The sequence below is a fragment of the Conger conger genome, chromosome 16, assembly GCF_963514075.1.
Source record: "Conger conger chromosome 16, fConCon1.1, whole genome shotgun sequence".
Classification (NCBI taxonomy): domain Eukaryota; kingdom Metazoa; phylum Chordata; class Actinopteri; order Anguilliformes; family Congridae; genus Conger; species Conger conger.
The window spans coordinates 17,776,221-17,792,451 of NC_083775.1; the positions used below are offsets into that span (position 1 = coordinate 17,776,221).

A 16,231-nucleotide genomic window follows, 5' to 3' on the forward strand; every position below is an offset into this window, starting at 1 on the left:
GTTTGGCTTATTGCCCTTGTCCCTGTCCCTTGAACTCTTCCATTTATTATTTTTCAAATAAAGTTTAGTTCAATGACCAGGTGACCACACTTCCAGTAACTAGAACCCTAAGCATTTCACATAATTTCATATATTTGCGAGGTGCGGTATTATAAAAAAAAAGTTAAAATCTGATGATCAACTAGGTCCTAGTTATTATCATTGTTGTACTGTTAGCAGTTTAAATTGTACTTCCCTCTTGGGTCTTTCAGCGCACTTATAATTGGTTATGGGTATGCATAAGGTATGATAAAAGCCAAATGCCATTAATGTAAGGTAATGTCATGTAATGTAATACAGAGAGATTGGAAGGCAGGCAATTACTGAACAGTTCTACTATTTTTTAAATCTTGCATTCAACTAGCTACTTATATTATTTATTTAAAGAAATACTCATGCATTTTAATGATGTTTTTAAGTTTGTTTTTGTGAATTGTTTCGTCATTCTAAGCATACTATGTCTTTGTCATGTTTTATTTTATCTTTGGAAACCATTTTGATCTGCATTTAAATTTTTGCGAGCTGCTACATTATTGCATAATGCAGCTATTATTATTAAACGGGTACACCATCCGTCAGCTGACATTATTAATTTTGTTCTTCAGTAACAGCTTGTACAGTGGTATTTCTATTGTTAGAATAAAAATGAAAACATTTTAATTTTGTTTCTATTTAAAAAAAAAAAAAAATTGTATATATGAGCTCCTTGCAGCAAGTAGGCCTAGTCAGTATTTGTATTCTGGTTTAGTGCAAATTTTTGGGGCAAATGCTAAGGGGACTGCCCCACTTTACATAAAATCTTTAATCGCTCTCTACTCCGCAGCAAGACCACTCCGGTCTGCCAGCTCTGGTCGCCTGGTGGTTCCCTCACAACGAGCACCTGGCGGTCGAGCTTTGGATTAAAACCGTCTGCCAAATGACAAAAATGTAGAGAACACAAAATGTCAAAATGAAACAGTTGCAACCTCTGAATAGTTACAAGCTTAAAAGTTAATTGTTCTTAATTGGACAATTCACTAGTGTGGTCAACGGAGACGGGCGCAATCCTCGAGAAGCTGTACTCGTTTCCCTTTTTATTCAGGACCGTCTTAAATGTTTTCCTTTTCTTCCCAATATCCTGTCTCATTTTGAAAACGAAGCTGAAGTTTCGTTTTTTTCGGAAATTTCGTAATGTTGTGCTAACCTGATAAACGTGATATTCGATCTAAACCCCTTTGTCCTGTATCATGTCTGAGCTTTATCACCACCACATTCATGCACCTACGTTCCTTCATTCCCGGTTGATTCTTTCATTTTCGTTGCCTTTGAAAATGGATACATGAATCAAATAAGATATGGAACTTTCCCTCTCTATATTATTCTCTATATTATTTAGGGATATTGATTCAAGCCAGGTAATTGATTTACTGTCAGAAGTTTCTTAATGATATTCTAGCGTAATGAATTCTGTGCGAAACCGAATTGGTCACAGCCCATCGTATAATTATTATTTTATTTTTAGAATTACAAAACCTAAGCCGGACTTGTCAAGCATCAGGAGACACCAATACAAAACTCCATAACAAAGGATTACAAGTATACTACGTTTGAACAGCAAGAATGACAAAAACTACTTTAAGAATATTTTTTACTGTAAAATAAAACAAAAATAAATCACAACAAACAGCTTGTAATTGAATGTCTCGCTTCTGGATGTACAGTACAGTACAATATATTTTCATGGGTCAATATTCAGTATGTTATTTCAGAGACAAGGCGGTCATTTTACCATGTTTTAGAAAAAACACTCCTACTTTCTCACTACTGATCCAGAACTCAAAAGTTACTAATGAAATGCAATTACATGAACAGGTTCATAATACAATTACATGCATTTGGTACTGATCAGGTAATGGCAGAACAGGAGTGAAGGGGTGAGCCAATTATGGGCACGGAATGAGGGTGTGTCAGATGTACTCGGGCCGCACAACGAAGCGGTAGATGTAGGAATCCTCGTAGCAGGGGAAGGCCTGGCCCGTGCGGTTGTTGGTGGGAATGAGGGCCAGGTTGTCCTTAAAGTCCTGCACATGGAAGATGTAGCCCCCTCCGGCACCACTGCCATTGACGCAGGTTACCAGCAGGCGGTTGGGGAAGCGGATGGAGCTAAGGCTGCTCTGGCACCTCAGCCTCACCGCTGGCAGTGACTCGCACCGCACCCCGCTTCTGGAGCACTCCTGCTGGGTCTTAAACACATTGGCAACCCAGCTCACCGTGCTGTCCTGGAGGACCACGCTGTTGTGTACCGGTGTTGTGAAGTTGTGGTCAATGTTATAGTACACTGTCTCGTACCTGTTGTAATTGTAATTGTAACTGGAATAGCGCCTGATCTCCTGGCGGCTGTTTTTGGAGTCGGCAGTAGAGTTGACATCGAAGCTCCAGGGGTCGGCGGTGTAGATTCGGGGGAGGTACCCATCATCACTGTCGTTCAGGTGCTTCCGGAGCTGGGCCAGCGAGAGGGCGTGGAACTGGAACCCGCGCAGCATCCCTGAGCAGTACAGCTCCGCATTGCCGCTGTAGAGGTTGGAGGTGAACGGGAGGTCGTAGAGCTCTGCCGGCGGGATCATGGGAAAGCGGACGAGACGCAGGAGGGCGGCCTCATCCCCTGAGCCTGAGGAGCCACGCCCATCCCGTGCCCAGCTCTCCACCGCCCGCAGGAGGAAGGCTTCGTCTGGCACCACCAAATCTGAGCGGGACAGGAGGGCCAACAGTGTGTCCCGCGAAAGGGTGGGCCAGGCCGGGGAGGTCACCAGCGCCTCGCAGTTCCAGGCCAGGTACTGGAGGCAGGTCTCCTGCAGAGCCAGGTCCCCCGTCAGCACAGAGTACTGGTACAGAGAGGCCTGGGTGTGGAAGGTGCTGTCCCACGGGAGAAGGAGCCTGAAAAGCCGACCCGTGTCCGCCTGTAGCTGCTTAATCCCGAAATCCGAGGCCAGCTTGTGCAAGCACTGGGCAGATGAGGCCGAGACATCGATCTCACGGGTGTACAGGTACCTGCAGGCCCAGGGGCACAAGATGTCAATCAGCAGTGGAGTCTGTGCATTAGGTTTTTAGGCATTAGGTTTTGTGTGTAGGTGAGCAAATACATATGGAACAGGCAAATGTACACAATGTAATATGACATAAATATGCATAAGAAGCACTATTCCACTGATGTTATGTGAGGAATGGCCGAAGACATCACCTGACCTGAGAAACTCTGAGACGTAGCTGCGGCAGTCCTGGCTGGCATTGATAGTGAGGTTTCCGGACTGGAGGGCCTCGTGGAAGATGGATGACTCAGCGGTGAGGGACAGAACCAGCCTGTGGATGCAGGTAGTATCCTCTCCAAGACCCTCCTCTGGGCTCTGAACCACGATGGTGAGGTCACAATCCCGCTTGCTGTCGAACAGCGCCCCCAGTTCCCCTGAGAGGCCCAGGCTGTGGTCCAGGGGGAACGTACGGTCATCCTTCACGGTCAGCTCTGTGGGAGATTAGTCCAGACACTAGAATTCTATGGTTCTAACTGACATTTCTGACAAAAATCAGTTAGTGTCATAAATACCGTATGTGGTTCTGAACTTCCTTGACCTGTTGGCCGGTTCTCATCTTCCTTGACCTGGGAGCTGCCTTTGATACAGTCAACCATGAGATTCTGCTCTCATCGCTGACTGGGATGGGTGTCACAGGATCTGTACTCGCATGGTTTTCTCCCTACCTCTTTGGTCGTTCCTACCAGGTGACTTGGAGGGGCTCAGTCTCTGACCCACACCCCTACAAACTTGAGTCACGCAGGGCTCAGTTCTTGGGCCTCTCCTCTTCCCCTTAGACACCATGTCTCTTGGTTCTGTTATCTCTTCCCATGGCTGTTCTAACCATTCTTATGCCGATGACACTCAACTCTTTCTTTCCTTCCCTCTCAATACCCAGGTCACCACACAGATCTCTGCCTGCTTGGCTGATATCTCTACGTGGATGACTTCCCACCACCTGAAGCTTAACCTTGGCAAGACTGAGCTTCTCTAGATCCCAGCTAAATCCTCTGCGGCAATCGACCTCTCACTGATTGTCGGAACTTTGTAGTGTCCTCCTCCTATATGGCCAAGAATCTTGGGGTGACTCTTGATAACGACCTCACCCTCTATAATATACACTATATCCATCATCTCCTGACGGAGAAAGCCACCCAGCTCCGAGTCCAGGCGCTTGTCATTTCCCGTCTAAATTACTGCAACTCCCTCCTGGCCGGTCTCCCAGCTTGTGTCATCAAGCCCTTCTAGCTGGTCCAGAATGCTGCAGTCCGCCTGACCACCAGTCAGCCTAGGTCGGCTCACATCACCCCACTCCTCATTGGCCTCCACTGGCTTCCTATTGCCGCACGCATCTGCTTCAAGGCGCTAGTGTTGGCATTCCAGGCTTCGAAGGGGACTGCCCCATTTTTACATTACATTACATTATTGGCATTTGGCACACGCTCTTATCCAGAGCGACATACAGTTGATTAGACTAAGCAGGAGACAATCCTCCCCTGGAGCAATGCAGGGTTAAGGGCCTTGCTCAAGGGCCCAACGGCTGTGCGGATCTTATTGTAGCTACACCGGGATTAGAACCACCGACATTGTGTGTCCCAGTCATTTACCTTAACCACTACGATACAGACGATACAGATACAGACCATACAATATTTAATTGCTCCCTACACCTCAGCAAGACCACTCCTGTCTACCGTAGTCCTCCCTCCTGATCCCCCCCTTCCGATATCCCTCTTGTCAAACCCTAACCCTTAATATAAAATAAAAATTGCACTTACGATGACTGTTGTCTTTTTGCGTGTTTTTACTCGTTATGGATTTCATTCTTTTAACCCGTGGAAGAATCTATGCACTTGTAAATTGCTTTGGATTAAAAGCGTCTGTCAAATAACAAAAATGTAAAAATGTAATGTAAAAGTTCATAGGGCTATTTGATAGAATCAATTGTACATTCATATTGTATATTCATATATTGTATGTTTAGGATGTCTGTCATTTTTATCTATGACAAACTGCCCTACATTTCAGTTTTGCTGTGTTAAGATGTGAAAGCTTTGAAACTCAATATGACAAAACTACTCAGAACGTAGATAGAACCTTACAATTCCCAGGTCACATGTAACTGGTTTCAAACTCAAGATCCGCAGTCTGAAACCAACCTCATTCAGTCTCTCTTTCTCTTTACCCTTGTGGTTTGTGTGAGCTGTAAAGGTACAGGTCTAAAAAACTTACTTTTCTCACAGATGACTCCCGCGTCCTCGCTGTGTGTGCAGTCAGTCACGCCCCAGCCTTTAAACATGCAGCTGGACAGAGACGACTCTGTTCCCTTACAGTCCAGGTCATCCAGCCAAATAGTGCCAGACCCTGAGAAGACCAGGCACAGACACAGCACTGACAGTCAGGGCCAGGAGGAATGAGGGTTGATACACACAGCAGATAGACATGCCACTGACGGTCAGGGCCAGGAGGAATGGGGGTTGATACACACAGCAGATAGACGTAGCACTGATGGTCAGGGCCAGGAGGAATGGGTATTGGTCACTCAGGTCACTCACCTGACCCATAGATCCCTCCCTCGACAACAGACTGCGCGCCGGGGAAACCCAGCTGGCGACACACCACCTGCGCCTCGTTCATGTCCCACCCATCATCACACACCGTGCCCCACTCTCCCCTGTGGTACACCTCCACCCGGCCCTCGGAGGACCGCTTGCCCCTCACCAGCCTCAGGTCGCCCTCCCGGGACGCTGCAGAAAAGGAGGAAGAAAGGAGAGCCGCTGGAGTAAGACTAGCCAATAAATATTCATTTTAAGAGAACTCCCATTTCAAAATTGATTTCAAAGGAAATATCTTGAAATGCGTGAAATGAACATTATTCCCTTGAACTTGTTCGTAAATAATGCTTCTAGATTACTTGAATGCATCGGTTTCATTTATTATTATTATTATTATTTTTTAAATAAGCATTTTCTAAGTCCAGTAGTACTTTCAATATTCAGCAACCTGTTAAATCTGAATACTTATGTAAAAAGTGGGACATTCACATCTACACACATGTATGTTGCCTTCTTAATGAAGCAAACTAGTCATTTTTAATGCATGCATGTACACACATGTAAAAAGTTATCAGGAAGTCATGGCTGATTTTACTTGTATTTCTGCAGTTTAAGCAAAGTGTGAAACCCATACTGACCAAATAAAGTCAGCAGGCAAAAAACCTGAGCAGACCACTATACAGAAAACAATGTATAGTGTACAGGTTTAGCACAGAAATTAATGGTTTGAGGGTTGTTAAAAAGGAAACAATGTTGTCACAGTGTTTTTATTCAGTACAACCATACAAAACCTACATTGTTGCAAAATAATATTTTTATTGTTTCAAAGACTCTTATTAAGTAAACTAACTGTGAACAAACTAGGTAACATGACTGAACCGTTTCAACAGTTGCAGTCATTAGCTTAATGAAATTTGCTGACGCAGAAGATATTATATGCAACACTCATAAATTATAACTAACTTGAAATCCTCCCTGTGCAGACACAAGGATAAGTGTGGAGTATCCTTCCAAACTCACCTGCAGACAGATGGGCAGACAGCATCATTCGCCACAGTAGAAAAGTGATTCCAAGGATCAGCATTTTGCACAGCTTTCAGGGGGAAACTGCCGCGGACTAAAGGGGAAAGAAAACCCACTGTTTGCTGTAAGGCAATACTGTGTTGTAAAACACCACGCTAACCCAACGACGGAATTTAGAGGGCTCATAAGAGCTAACGAGATCACGCAAGTCAAAACCAAGAAGAATTTATTTACAGGCAGGTAGGTTATTAGCATAGAATTAATATGTCAATTACAAAATACAGATTTTAAGGAAAGAAACACAAAGTAAATAATCTCACCCAGCCTGCTTCAACTACACACAGACACAGAACTTGGACAGTGTACCGATAGAGAATGTGCACGTTTGAACCAGGCGGCAGTGCCATAAATTAACCTGGAGGAGTGGTCAAATCTGAAATTTAGACCCCCTCCCTTGGGGGTTGTTAAGTAGGGAAAATGAGTTGATTACCAGAGAGGACATGTAGGTTTTCCCTTGAGTTCCTGAGACTATGGTTTAATACCACCATTTGGTATTAAATGTATCTCATCCCATTACTTAATTTTACCGGATCACATCCATACCAAACAGATTATCCTTACGTCTTAATATGTTGCAGTTATCATGAAACTTCCCTCCTGATTATCCATTTTGCATGCAATTCCTGTTACTACTACATAAGACATAATGCAATAATACAAGGATCACATGGGCAATGTTTTCAAGGTTTTACAGGGTATATTGACTATCTCAACAGCAGTTTTGAAGCTTTAATCCAGGAGAGCAGTAACTGGTGTAATGACAGCAGTGCCCAAATGAGGGCACTGTGGCATTATCCAGAGTCTTTCCCCTAGGAAGTGACCAGTTGTGGGGTCATGGGAGAGGGCACAAATGTTCTGGAGGACATTCTTTTCCCCTTTGTGGGTGAGGGGCTTAATGACCCCTGTGACCTAAATGCTCTTAAACCACATGTACCAACACCATCCATCTTCCCCTTATCTCCTTCAGAGCCAGATAGCCTGAAACCCCCCAAAGGGGATACCTGGAGAGGGCTGAGATTACATTCTTACATTATTGGCATTTGGCAGATGCTCTTATCCAGAGCGACGTACAGTTGATTAGATTAAGCAGGAGACAATCCTCCCCTGGAGCAATGCAGGGTTAAGCCTTGCTCAAGGGACCAACGGCTGTGCGGATCATATTGTGGCTACTCTGGGATTAGAACCACCGACCTCCCAGTCATTGACCTTAACCACTACGCTACAGGCCGCTCAGATCAGGTGTTGTGCAGGTTGAGGTGTGTTCTGTAAGGAGTGGATCAGACGTTGAATGGTGTGAAGATGGTCATGCCACATCTGTTGCACCAAGCCCATTAGATCAGTCACGGGCTGCGTTCTTCATCTGCGGGGCAGTGAGGAGGCTGAACCCCAACAAGCTTGGTGTGATTGTGGGGAAAAGGTTGCAAGATATTATATCTATGAATGATGTAGTTGGGAGTTTTCATGATAACTGCATTATGCTGCAAATATGTTTTTGTACCTCTCATGGCAATATACCTTGTGATTTTGGATAAACCTGATTTGGATGAATTAAAGGAAAGGAGACAAAACCCCAGATTGCTTGGTTTCTTCTCCTTATTGCCAAAATCCAGGCCTTTGTTCTTGACCATAAAAATTGGTCAACCATTTGGAATATGAAGCCAAACCCCCACCAGGCAGTGAGTCCTTCAGGTCAGGGGGCTAAAGCAAAAAGCTTCTACAGAGACAGCTTTGGCAGTTTCCCCTCGGCTCCTGGACGGTTATTATATCCTTGGTAGACTGTTACGTAAACTAGACCATTGCACCAGTCGCACTGAACCAATCAGAATAACACCAAACATCACTATATTCTGACCTGGGATTATCATGAAACATCTTTATGTCATCTCCAGTATTTCTGTGCTCAAAACATGCAAGGAATGTGAGAGAAGGTCGGGGGCCCAGGAAGACTCCTCCGGGAATCCACTGTAGTTTTCCCCACTGGCATGGGTGCCAAAAGGTGGGGGCTAATGATGTATGCTCCGGGGTAGGGAGTCAGCAAAGACACCACATGTTAATTATTTCCAGTTTACAGTGTGATATTTTTGTATTATGTTAAATGACCCAAACACAAGTACTGTACATAGTAATCCTCACAGAAGAGGCAGTCATGATGTCAGACCTGACTGTGGAGCACAAATCTTCAAATTGGTGAAAATGCAACTTTTACCACCCAGCAACACCCATCAATTAACTAAAGGAGACATCTGTGATGATAATTCACCACTGCAACTCAACTCCAGAGCAGCTATCAGACCAATGGTTTTCCAATGCAGGCCTGAGGACCCACTGTGCATACTGTTTTTAGACACAGCCAATACCTTGAACAATTTAGGTTGTTGAAAACATGCAGTCAAGTTCTACCACAATTTCATACTTTCACTTATTCCAGCATAATGCAGGTTTGGCTTATTGCCCTTGTCCCTGTCACTGAACTCTTCCATTTCTTATTTTTCAAATAAAGTTTAGTTTCAATAACCAGATGACCACACTTCCAGTAACTAGAACCCTAAGCATTTCACATAATTTATAGTTGAATCAATTAAAAAATACTACCTCTTTCTAAACAAATCCTTTGTTACACAGTATATGACAGAAAATGTAATCATCGGTGATCTGACTGAATAAATGTCCTGTGTTGTGGAATATACATTTTCTATGGCATGCAGAGCTATTTCTGACCTACTGAGAGATTGGAAGCTAGACAATTACTGAACAATTTGACTATCTTGCATTCAACTAATTCTTTTATTTCTGAAAATAAATACTTTTACACATTTTAATGATGTATGTTATTAACTTGTTTTTGTGATTTGTTTTGTCATTCTATGCATACTATGTATTTATCATGTTTTAATTTATCTTTGAAAAGCATTTTGAGCTGCATTTTAATTTATGCGAGCTGCTACATTATTGCAAATGCAGCTATTATTATTGAAAGTCTACACCATCCGTCAGCAGATATTGTCTAATTAAGAACAATTAACTTTTAAGCTTGTTACTATTCAGAGGATGTGATTGTTTCATTTGCCCCCAAAATGTTATTTGGTTGAATAATAAATAGTTCTGAATCTATTCCCCATTCTGTTCAAGTGAACCTCTTGACCACATCTGCATGCCCAAAAAGATTACATCACATTACATTACTGTCATTTCAGAGATGAATTGGAATATGCGTGCATCCACTTGAGTTATGGGAGCAACAGTGACATACCTGCCAAACAGCATTCCCAGATCAGTGAGTGAATGTTTGTAATTTGGTGGCAGCATAGTATACAGACTGGACGTTGATTCTCAGGTCTCATGCTGCTGTAAAACCATAGTATAAAGATTGGAGGTTGACTCCCAGGTCTCATGCTGCTATAAAACCAGAGTATAAAGACTGGACGTTGATTCTCAGGTCTCATGCTGCTATAAAACCATCGTATAAAGACTGGACGTTGATTCCCAGGTTTCATGCTGCTGTAAAACAATATATGCAGACATGAGGTCATGACAATGACAAACATGCTTGATAATGTTGCACACAGAAATACAACATTCAAATTCCAAATATGTTTATTTCACCTTTTTGGTTCACTTGGCATCAACATATAATTGGCAGATACTGGAGGGGTGGGGGATCATAGAAAAAAAACTAAATTACCCTAAATTACTTGCCATTTGGTACTGATCAGGTAATGGCAGAACAGGAGTGAAGGGGTGAGCCAATCATGGGCACAGAATGGGGGTGTGTCAGATGTATTCGGGCCGCACCACGAAGCGGTAGATGTAGGAATCCTCGTAGCAGGGGAAGGCCTGGCCCGTGTTGTTGTAGGTGGGAATGAGGGCCAGGTTGTCCTTGAAGTCCCGCACATGGAAGATGTAGCCCCCTCCGGCACCACTGCCATTGACGCAGGTTACCAGCAGGCGGTTGGGGAAGCGGATGGAGCTCTCGTACCTGCTCAGGCTGCTCTGGCACCTCAGCCTCACCGCTGGCAGCGACTCACACCGCACCCCGCTTCTGGAGCACTCCTGCAGGGTCTTAAACACGTTGGCAACCCAGCTCACCATGCTGGCCTGGAGGACCACACTGTTGTGTACCGGTGTTGTGAAGGTGTAGTCTATGTTATTGTAATAGTTGAAATTGTTGTAGTTGTAACCGTACTGACTCTGCCTGGAGGTGGTGGTGGAGTTGACGTCGAAGCTCCAGGGGTCGGCAGTGTAGATTCGGGGGAGGTAGCCGTCATCACTGTCGTTCAGGTGCTTCCGGAGCTGGGCCAGCGAGAGGGCGTGGAACTGGAACCCACGCAGAATCCCTGAGCGGTATAGCTCCGGGTGGCCACTGTAGAGGTTGGAGGTGAACGGGAGGTCATAGAGCTCTGCCGGCGGGATCATGGGAAAGCGGACGAGACGCAGGAGGGCGGCCTCATCCCCTGAGCCTGAGGAGCCACGCCCATCCCGTGCCCAGCTCTCCACCGCCCGCAGGAGGAAGGCTTCGTCTGACACCACCAAATCTGAGCGGGACAGGAGGGCCTCCAGTGTGTCCCGCGAAAGGGTGGGCCAGGCCGGGGAGGTCACCAGCGCCTCGCAGTTCCAGGCCAGGTACTGGAGGCAGGTCTCCTGCAGAACCAGGTCCCCCGTCAGCACAGAGTACTGGTACAGAGAGGCCTGGGTGTGGAAGGTGCTGTCCCACGGGAGAAGGAGCCTGAAAAGCCGGCCCGTGTCCTCCTGTAGCTGCTTCATCCTGAAATCCGAGGCCAGCTTGTGCAAGCACTGGGCAGATGAGGCCGAGACATCGATCTCACGGGTGTACAGGTACCTGCAGGCCCAGGAGCACACCATGTCAATCAGCACTGGAGTCTGTGCATTAGGTTTTTAGGTTTTGTGTGTAGGTGTGCAAATACGTATGGAACACGATGTAATATGTCATAAATATGCATAAGAAACACTATTCCATTGATGTTATGTGATGAACGGTGACTGATTGGACGACAGCCGAAGACATCACCTGACCTGAGAAACTCTGAGACGTAGCTGCGGCAGTCCTGGCTGACATTGATCGTGAGGTTTCCAGACTGGAGGGCCTCGCGGAAGATGGGTGACTCAGCACTGAGGGACAGAACCAGCCTGTGGATGCAGGTAGTATCTTCTCCAAGACCCTCCTCTGGGCTCTGAACCACGATGGTGAGGTCGCAATCCCGCTTGCTGTCAAACAGCGCCCCCAGTTCCCCCGAGAGGCCCAGGCTGTGGTCCAGGGGGAATGTACGGTCATCCTTCACGGTCAGCTCTGTGAGAGTCCAGACTTCAGAATTCTACTCTTCTATTCTAATTCTATTCTCTCTTTCTCTTTACCCTTGTGGTTTGTGTGAGCTGTACAGGTAGAGGTATAAAAAGCTTACTTTTCTCACAGATGACTCCCGCGTCCTCGCTGTGTGTGCAGTCAGTCACGCCCCAGCCTTTAAACGTGCAGCTGGAGAGAGACGACTCTGTTCCCTTACAGTCCAGGTCATCCAGCCAAATAGTGCCAGACCCTGAGAAGACCAGGCACAGACACAGCACTGACAGTCAGGGTAAGGAGGAATGGGGGTTGATACACACTGTGCATAGATGTATGAGTTTGGGCTGCATCGGATGCAGTTCGGTTTCAGAGTGAACCATTCTACTGAAACTGCAACTTTGCATTTTATAGAGCATGTCAAATCCAGGCTTGATAAGGAAGCTGTAGCTGGTACCGTGTTTTTAGATCTGAGCAAAGCTTTCAACACAGTGAACCATGCTGTCATGCTGTCAAAGTTGTCTCATTTTTATTTTTCAAACACAGCACTGACATGGATGTCTTCATACTTATCTAATAGGAGGCAATGTGTTAAAGTGGGTGATACTTTGTCTAGTGTCATGAACTGTAAAATGGGTGTCCCACAAGGGTCCGTGTTGGGGCCACTATTAATTAGCATGTATATAAACAATCTCCCACAACACTGTCCTCAAGACATCCATCTTCAGATGTATGCTGATGACACTGTTGTGTGGACTTATGCAGCAACAGCCGTGCTAGCAGCTGTTAAGTTAACAGCTGCGTTGGAGAGTATCACAAAATGGCTAGAAGAGTCAGGCCTAAGTCTCAATGTATCTAAGACAAAAGCTATGTTCTTCCACAAGAAACCCAGGAAGATGACTCCAACAGCGGACATCTTGATCAAAGGTGTCAAGGTTGACGTAGTCTCTGACTTTAAATATCTTGGTGTGGTACTAGACTCCAATTTAAACTTTAAGAGCCATGTAAAAAATGGTTAAAAAATGGTTAAAACATTAAAGTACAACATAGTTAATTTTAGACACATCAGAAACTGTCTTTCCATAGATGCAGCTAAGACATTTATGCACGCTATGATTCTCTCCCACATGGTATACTGTATCACATGCTGGGGACAAGCTAGTGAATCAGGTACAAGACCTCTCGCTTCTTTGTACAAGCAAACCCTGAAAACTTTAGACAAAAAGCCTGTGCACTTCCACCATTGTAAGATACTCGAGAAACACAGGCTACTGAGCTTTGAACACCTTAGACAACTAGCAGACTCATGTATGGTCTACAAAATCATTAATGGGTTGGCACCTCCTCCACTGTGCGACTTTGTACACATTCGTCCTACAAATTCCATCAGAGCTACAAGAACAGTGTCAGCACTTGATTGCGTTAAACCGTTCCGCTACACTGTGTTTGGAAAGTCATCTTTTTCTGTAAAAGCAATAACTTACTGGAACAGTCTGCCAAAAGAGATGAGGAGGTGCAGCTCAATTGACACCTTCAAAGTTCACTTGAAAGGACAATTGCTAGCTAGTCAATTCTGTTCCCACTTTCAGTAGGGTACCCTTAGGGGGGAGGTTCTATGTAAGTAGGCTCATTGACCGTAGGGTTTTCTTTTAATAAGTTATTGTATGTTTATATTGTATTGTTTTATATTGTATGTTTTTATTGTATTGTTTTATATTGTATGTACAAGGGACTGGAGATGTAAAGTAGCAAAAGCTATAATCTAGTGCAATGCATCTTTTCTCTTTGGAGACTAATGTTTTTTTGTACGTTGTCCCTGAAATAAACCTCTAAATAAATAAATAAAATCAATGACAGTCAGGGCCTGGAGGAATGGGGATTAATACACACAGTGGATAGATGCAGCACTGACAGTTAGGGCCTGGAGGAATGGGGATTGATACACACAGCAAATAGATGGAGCACTGATATAGCCAAAATGGATGGGGATTGATACAGCAGATCGATGTGGCACTGATAGAGCCAGGAGGAATGGGGGTTGATACACACAGCAGATCGATGTAGCACTGATAGAGCCAGGAGGAATGGGGGTTGATACACAATGTGCATAGCTGTATCAATGACAGTCAGGGTCAGGTGGAATGGGGGTTGATACACACAGCAGAGAGATGTAGTACTAATAGGGCCAGGAGGAATGGGGGTTGATACACACAGCAGATAGATGTTGTCAGGTTCCACGTTTTCACAGTCTAGTCTTTTGTCTATGTGCGTCACGTTTCCGGGTTTTGGCACCCTCTGTGCACACCGTAGTCACCCTGTCAGTTTGTTCATTCAATGTTATTCGTTTCACCTGCTTTTTCACTTCCTGATTGCTCCCACCCGATTTCCATTCCCTCTTGTTATCTGTCTTATAAAAATCCCTTTCAGTTTGTTCAGTACATCGCAGATTGTTATGTGTCAAATCCATACTTTCCAGCGTTTATAAGTTATTGAGACCCGGTATGCCCCGTTTTGTTTTCGACTTCCACATTGCGTATCGACCGGTTTGTTTTTCAAATCCGTTCTTTGGATTCCGATTCTGTCTGATTTCCCTGTTTGTTTTCAAACCTTTGCCTGTGACCACGACTATGTTTTGGATTATCTGGATTGTACCTGTTTGCTGGAGATTTGACCCATTGCTGGACTATTACTTACAAACTGCTTATTCACTGATATTTCTGTTTGCTGGCTACCGAACCCCACCTGTCTCACTTATCTTTATTTCAATAAAGACTCTAAACAAAAACTACTCCTGGTCTTCGATACTTGGTCCTGGTGTTCTACATTCCTGATAGATATAGGGCCAGGAGGAATGGGGGTTAATACACACAGCAGATAAATGATGAACTGATAGAGCCAGGTGGAATGGGGATTGATACACACAGCAGATAGATGATGAACTGATAGAGCCAGGTGGAATGGGGATTGATACACACAGCAGATAGATGATGAACTGATAGAGCCGGGTGGAATGGGGATTGATACACACAGCAGATAGATGATGAACTGATAGAGCCAGGTGGAATGGGGATTGATACACACAGCAGATAGATGATGAACTGATAGATTCTTCCCATTCTTCTAGATCTCTCTGCTGCCTTCGACACTGTGGATCACTCCATCCTCCTGTCTGCCCTGTCAGCAACGGGCATCTGTGGCACAGCCCTGGACTGGATTGAGTCCTACCTCTCTGGTCGCTCCTTCCAGGTTGCCTGGGCTGGTTCGGTATCGACACCTTGGCCCCTCGCCACAGGAGTTCCCCAGGGCTCAGTCCTAGGCCCGCTTCTTTTTTCTCTTTACACTCGCTCCCTTGGCCCTGTGATCACTGCACATGGGCTATCCTACCACTGCTACGCGGACGATACCCAACTCTTCGTCTCGTTCCCGCCATCTGATACGCAGGTTTCAGCCCGTATCTCTGCTTGCCTGAGGAACATCCAGAGCTGGATGGACAACCACCATCTAAAGCTCAACCTAGGCAAGACTGAAATGATATTCATCCCTGCTAAAACCTCTCCCCATCTGGATCTCTCCATTTCCCTCGGGGATACCACACTCACGCCGTCACCCAGTGCAAGGAACCTCGGCATGGTGATGGACACCAGACTGTCCCTCTCCGAGAACATTGCGGCGGTGACCCGGTCTTGCAGGTTCTTCCTATACAACATATGGAGAATCCACCCCTTTCTCACCCCCTACTCGACCCAGCTCCTGGTCCAAGCGATGGTTCTGTCCCGCCTGGACTACTGCAATTCCCTCTTGGCTGGCCTCCCAGCGTCCGCCATCAGACCCCTCCAACTCATCCAGAATGCAGCAGCTCGTCTGGTCTTCAACCTTCCCAAATACTCACACGTCACCCCCCAAATACTCACACGTCACCCCCCTGCTTACTTCCCTCCACTGGCTGCAAACATTGGTGCTAGCCTTCCAAGCAGTTAAAGGGTCTTCCCCAGCTTATCTACAAAAAATCATCAGACCCTACACCCCTGCCAGACCTCTTCGTTCAGCCTCCACAGGCCGCTTGGCACCTCCCCCTCTCCGAACGTCCACCTCACGCTCACGACTACTGTCTGTTCTGGCTCCATGGTGGTGGAACGACCTCCCCGTTGAGGTCAGAACTGTAGAATCTCTCCCCACCTTCAAGCGCAAGCTGAAGACACACCTCTTCAAGCAGCACC

General features: G+C 45.5%; 1 protein-coding gene across 1 annotated transcript in view; it reads right to left on the reverse strand.

Moving 5' to 3' along the window:
- The window catches only part of LOC133114081 (uncharacterized), a 53,425-nt gene that overhangs the window by 23,744 nt on the left and 13,450 nt on the right, over positions 1–16,231 (reverse strand). The window contains exons 8-14 of the mRNA XM_061223277.1: positions 12,139–12,270; positions 11,753–12,026; positions 10,495–11,558; positions 5,639–5,830; positions 5,316–5,447; positions 3,262–3,535; positions 1,987–3,066 (exon numbers count right to left, since the gene is read on the reverse strand). Coding sequence (XP_061079261.1) covers positions 1,987–3,066; positions 3,262–3,535; positions 5,316–5,447; positions 5,639–5,830; positions 10,495–11,558; positions 11,753–12,026; positions 12,139–12,270 — 3,148 coding nt within the window. The remainder of the gene's footprint in view (positions 1–1,986; positions 3,067–3,261; positions 3,536–5,315; positions 5,448–5,638; positions 5,831–10,494; positions 11,559–11,752; positions 12,027–12,138; positions 12,271–16,231) is intronic.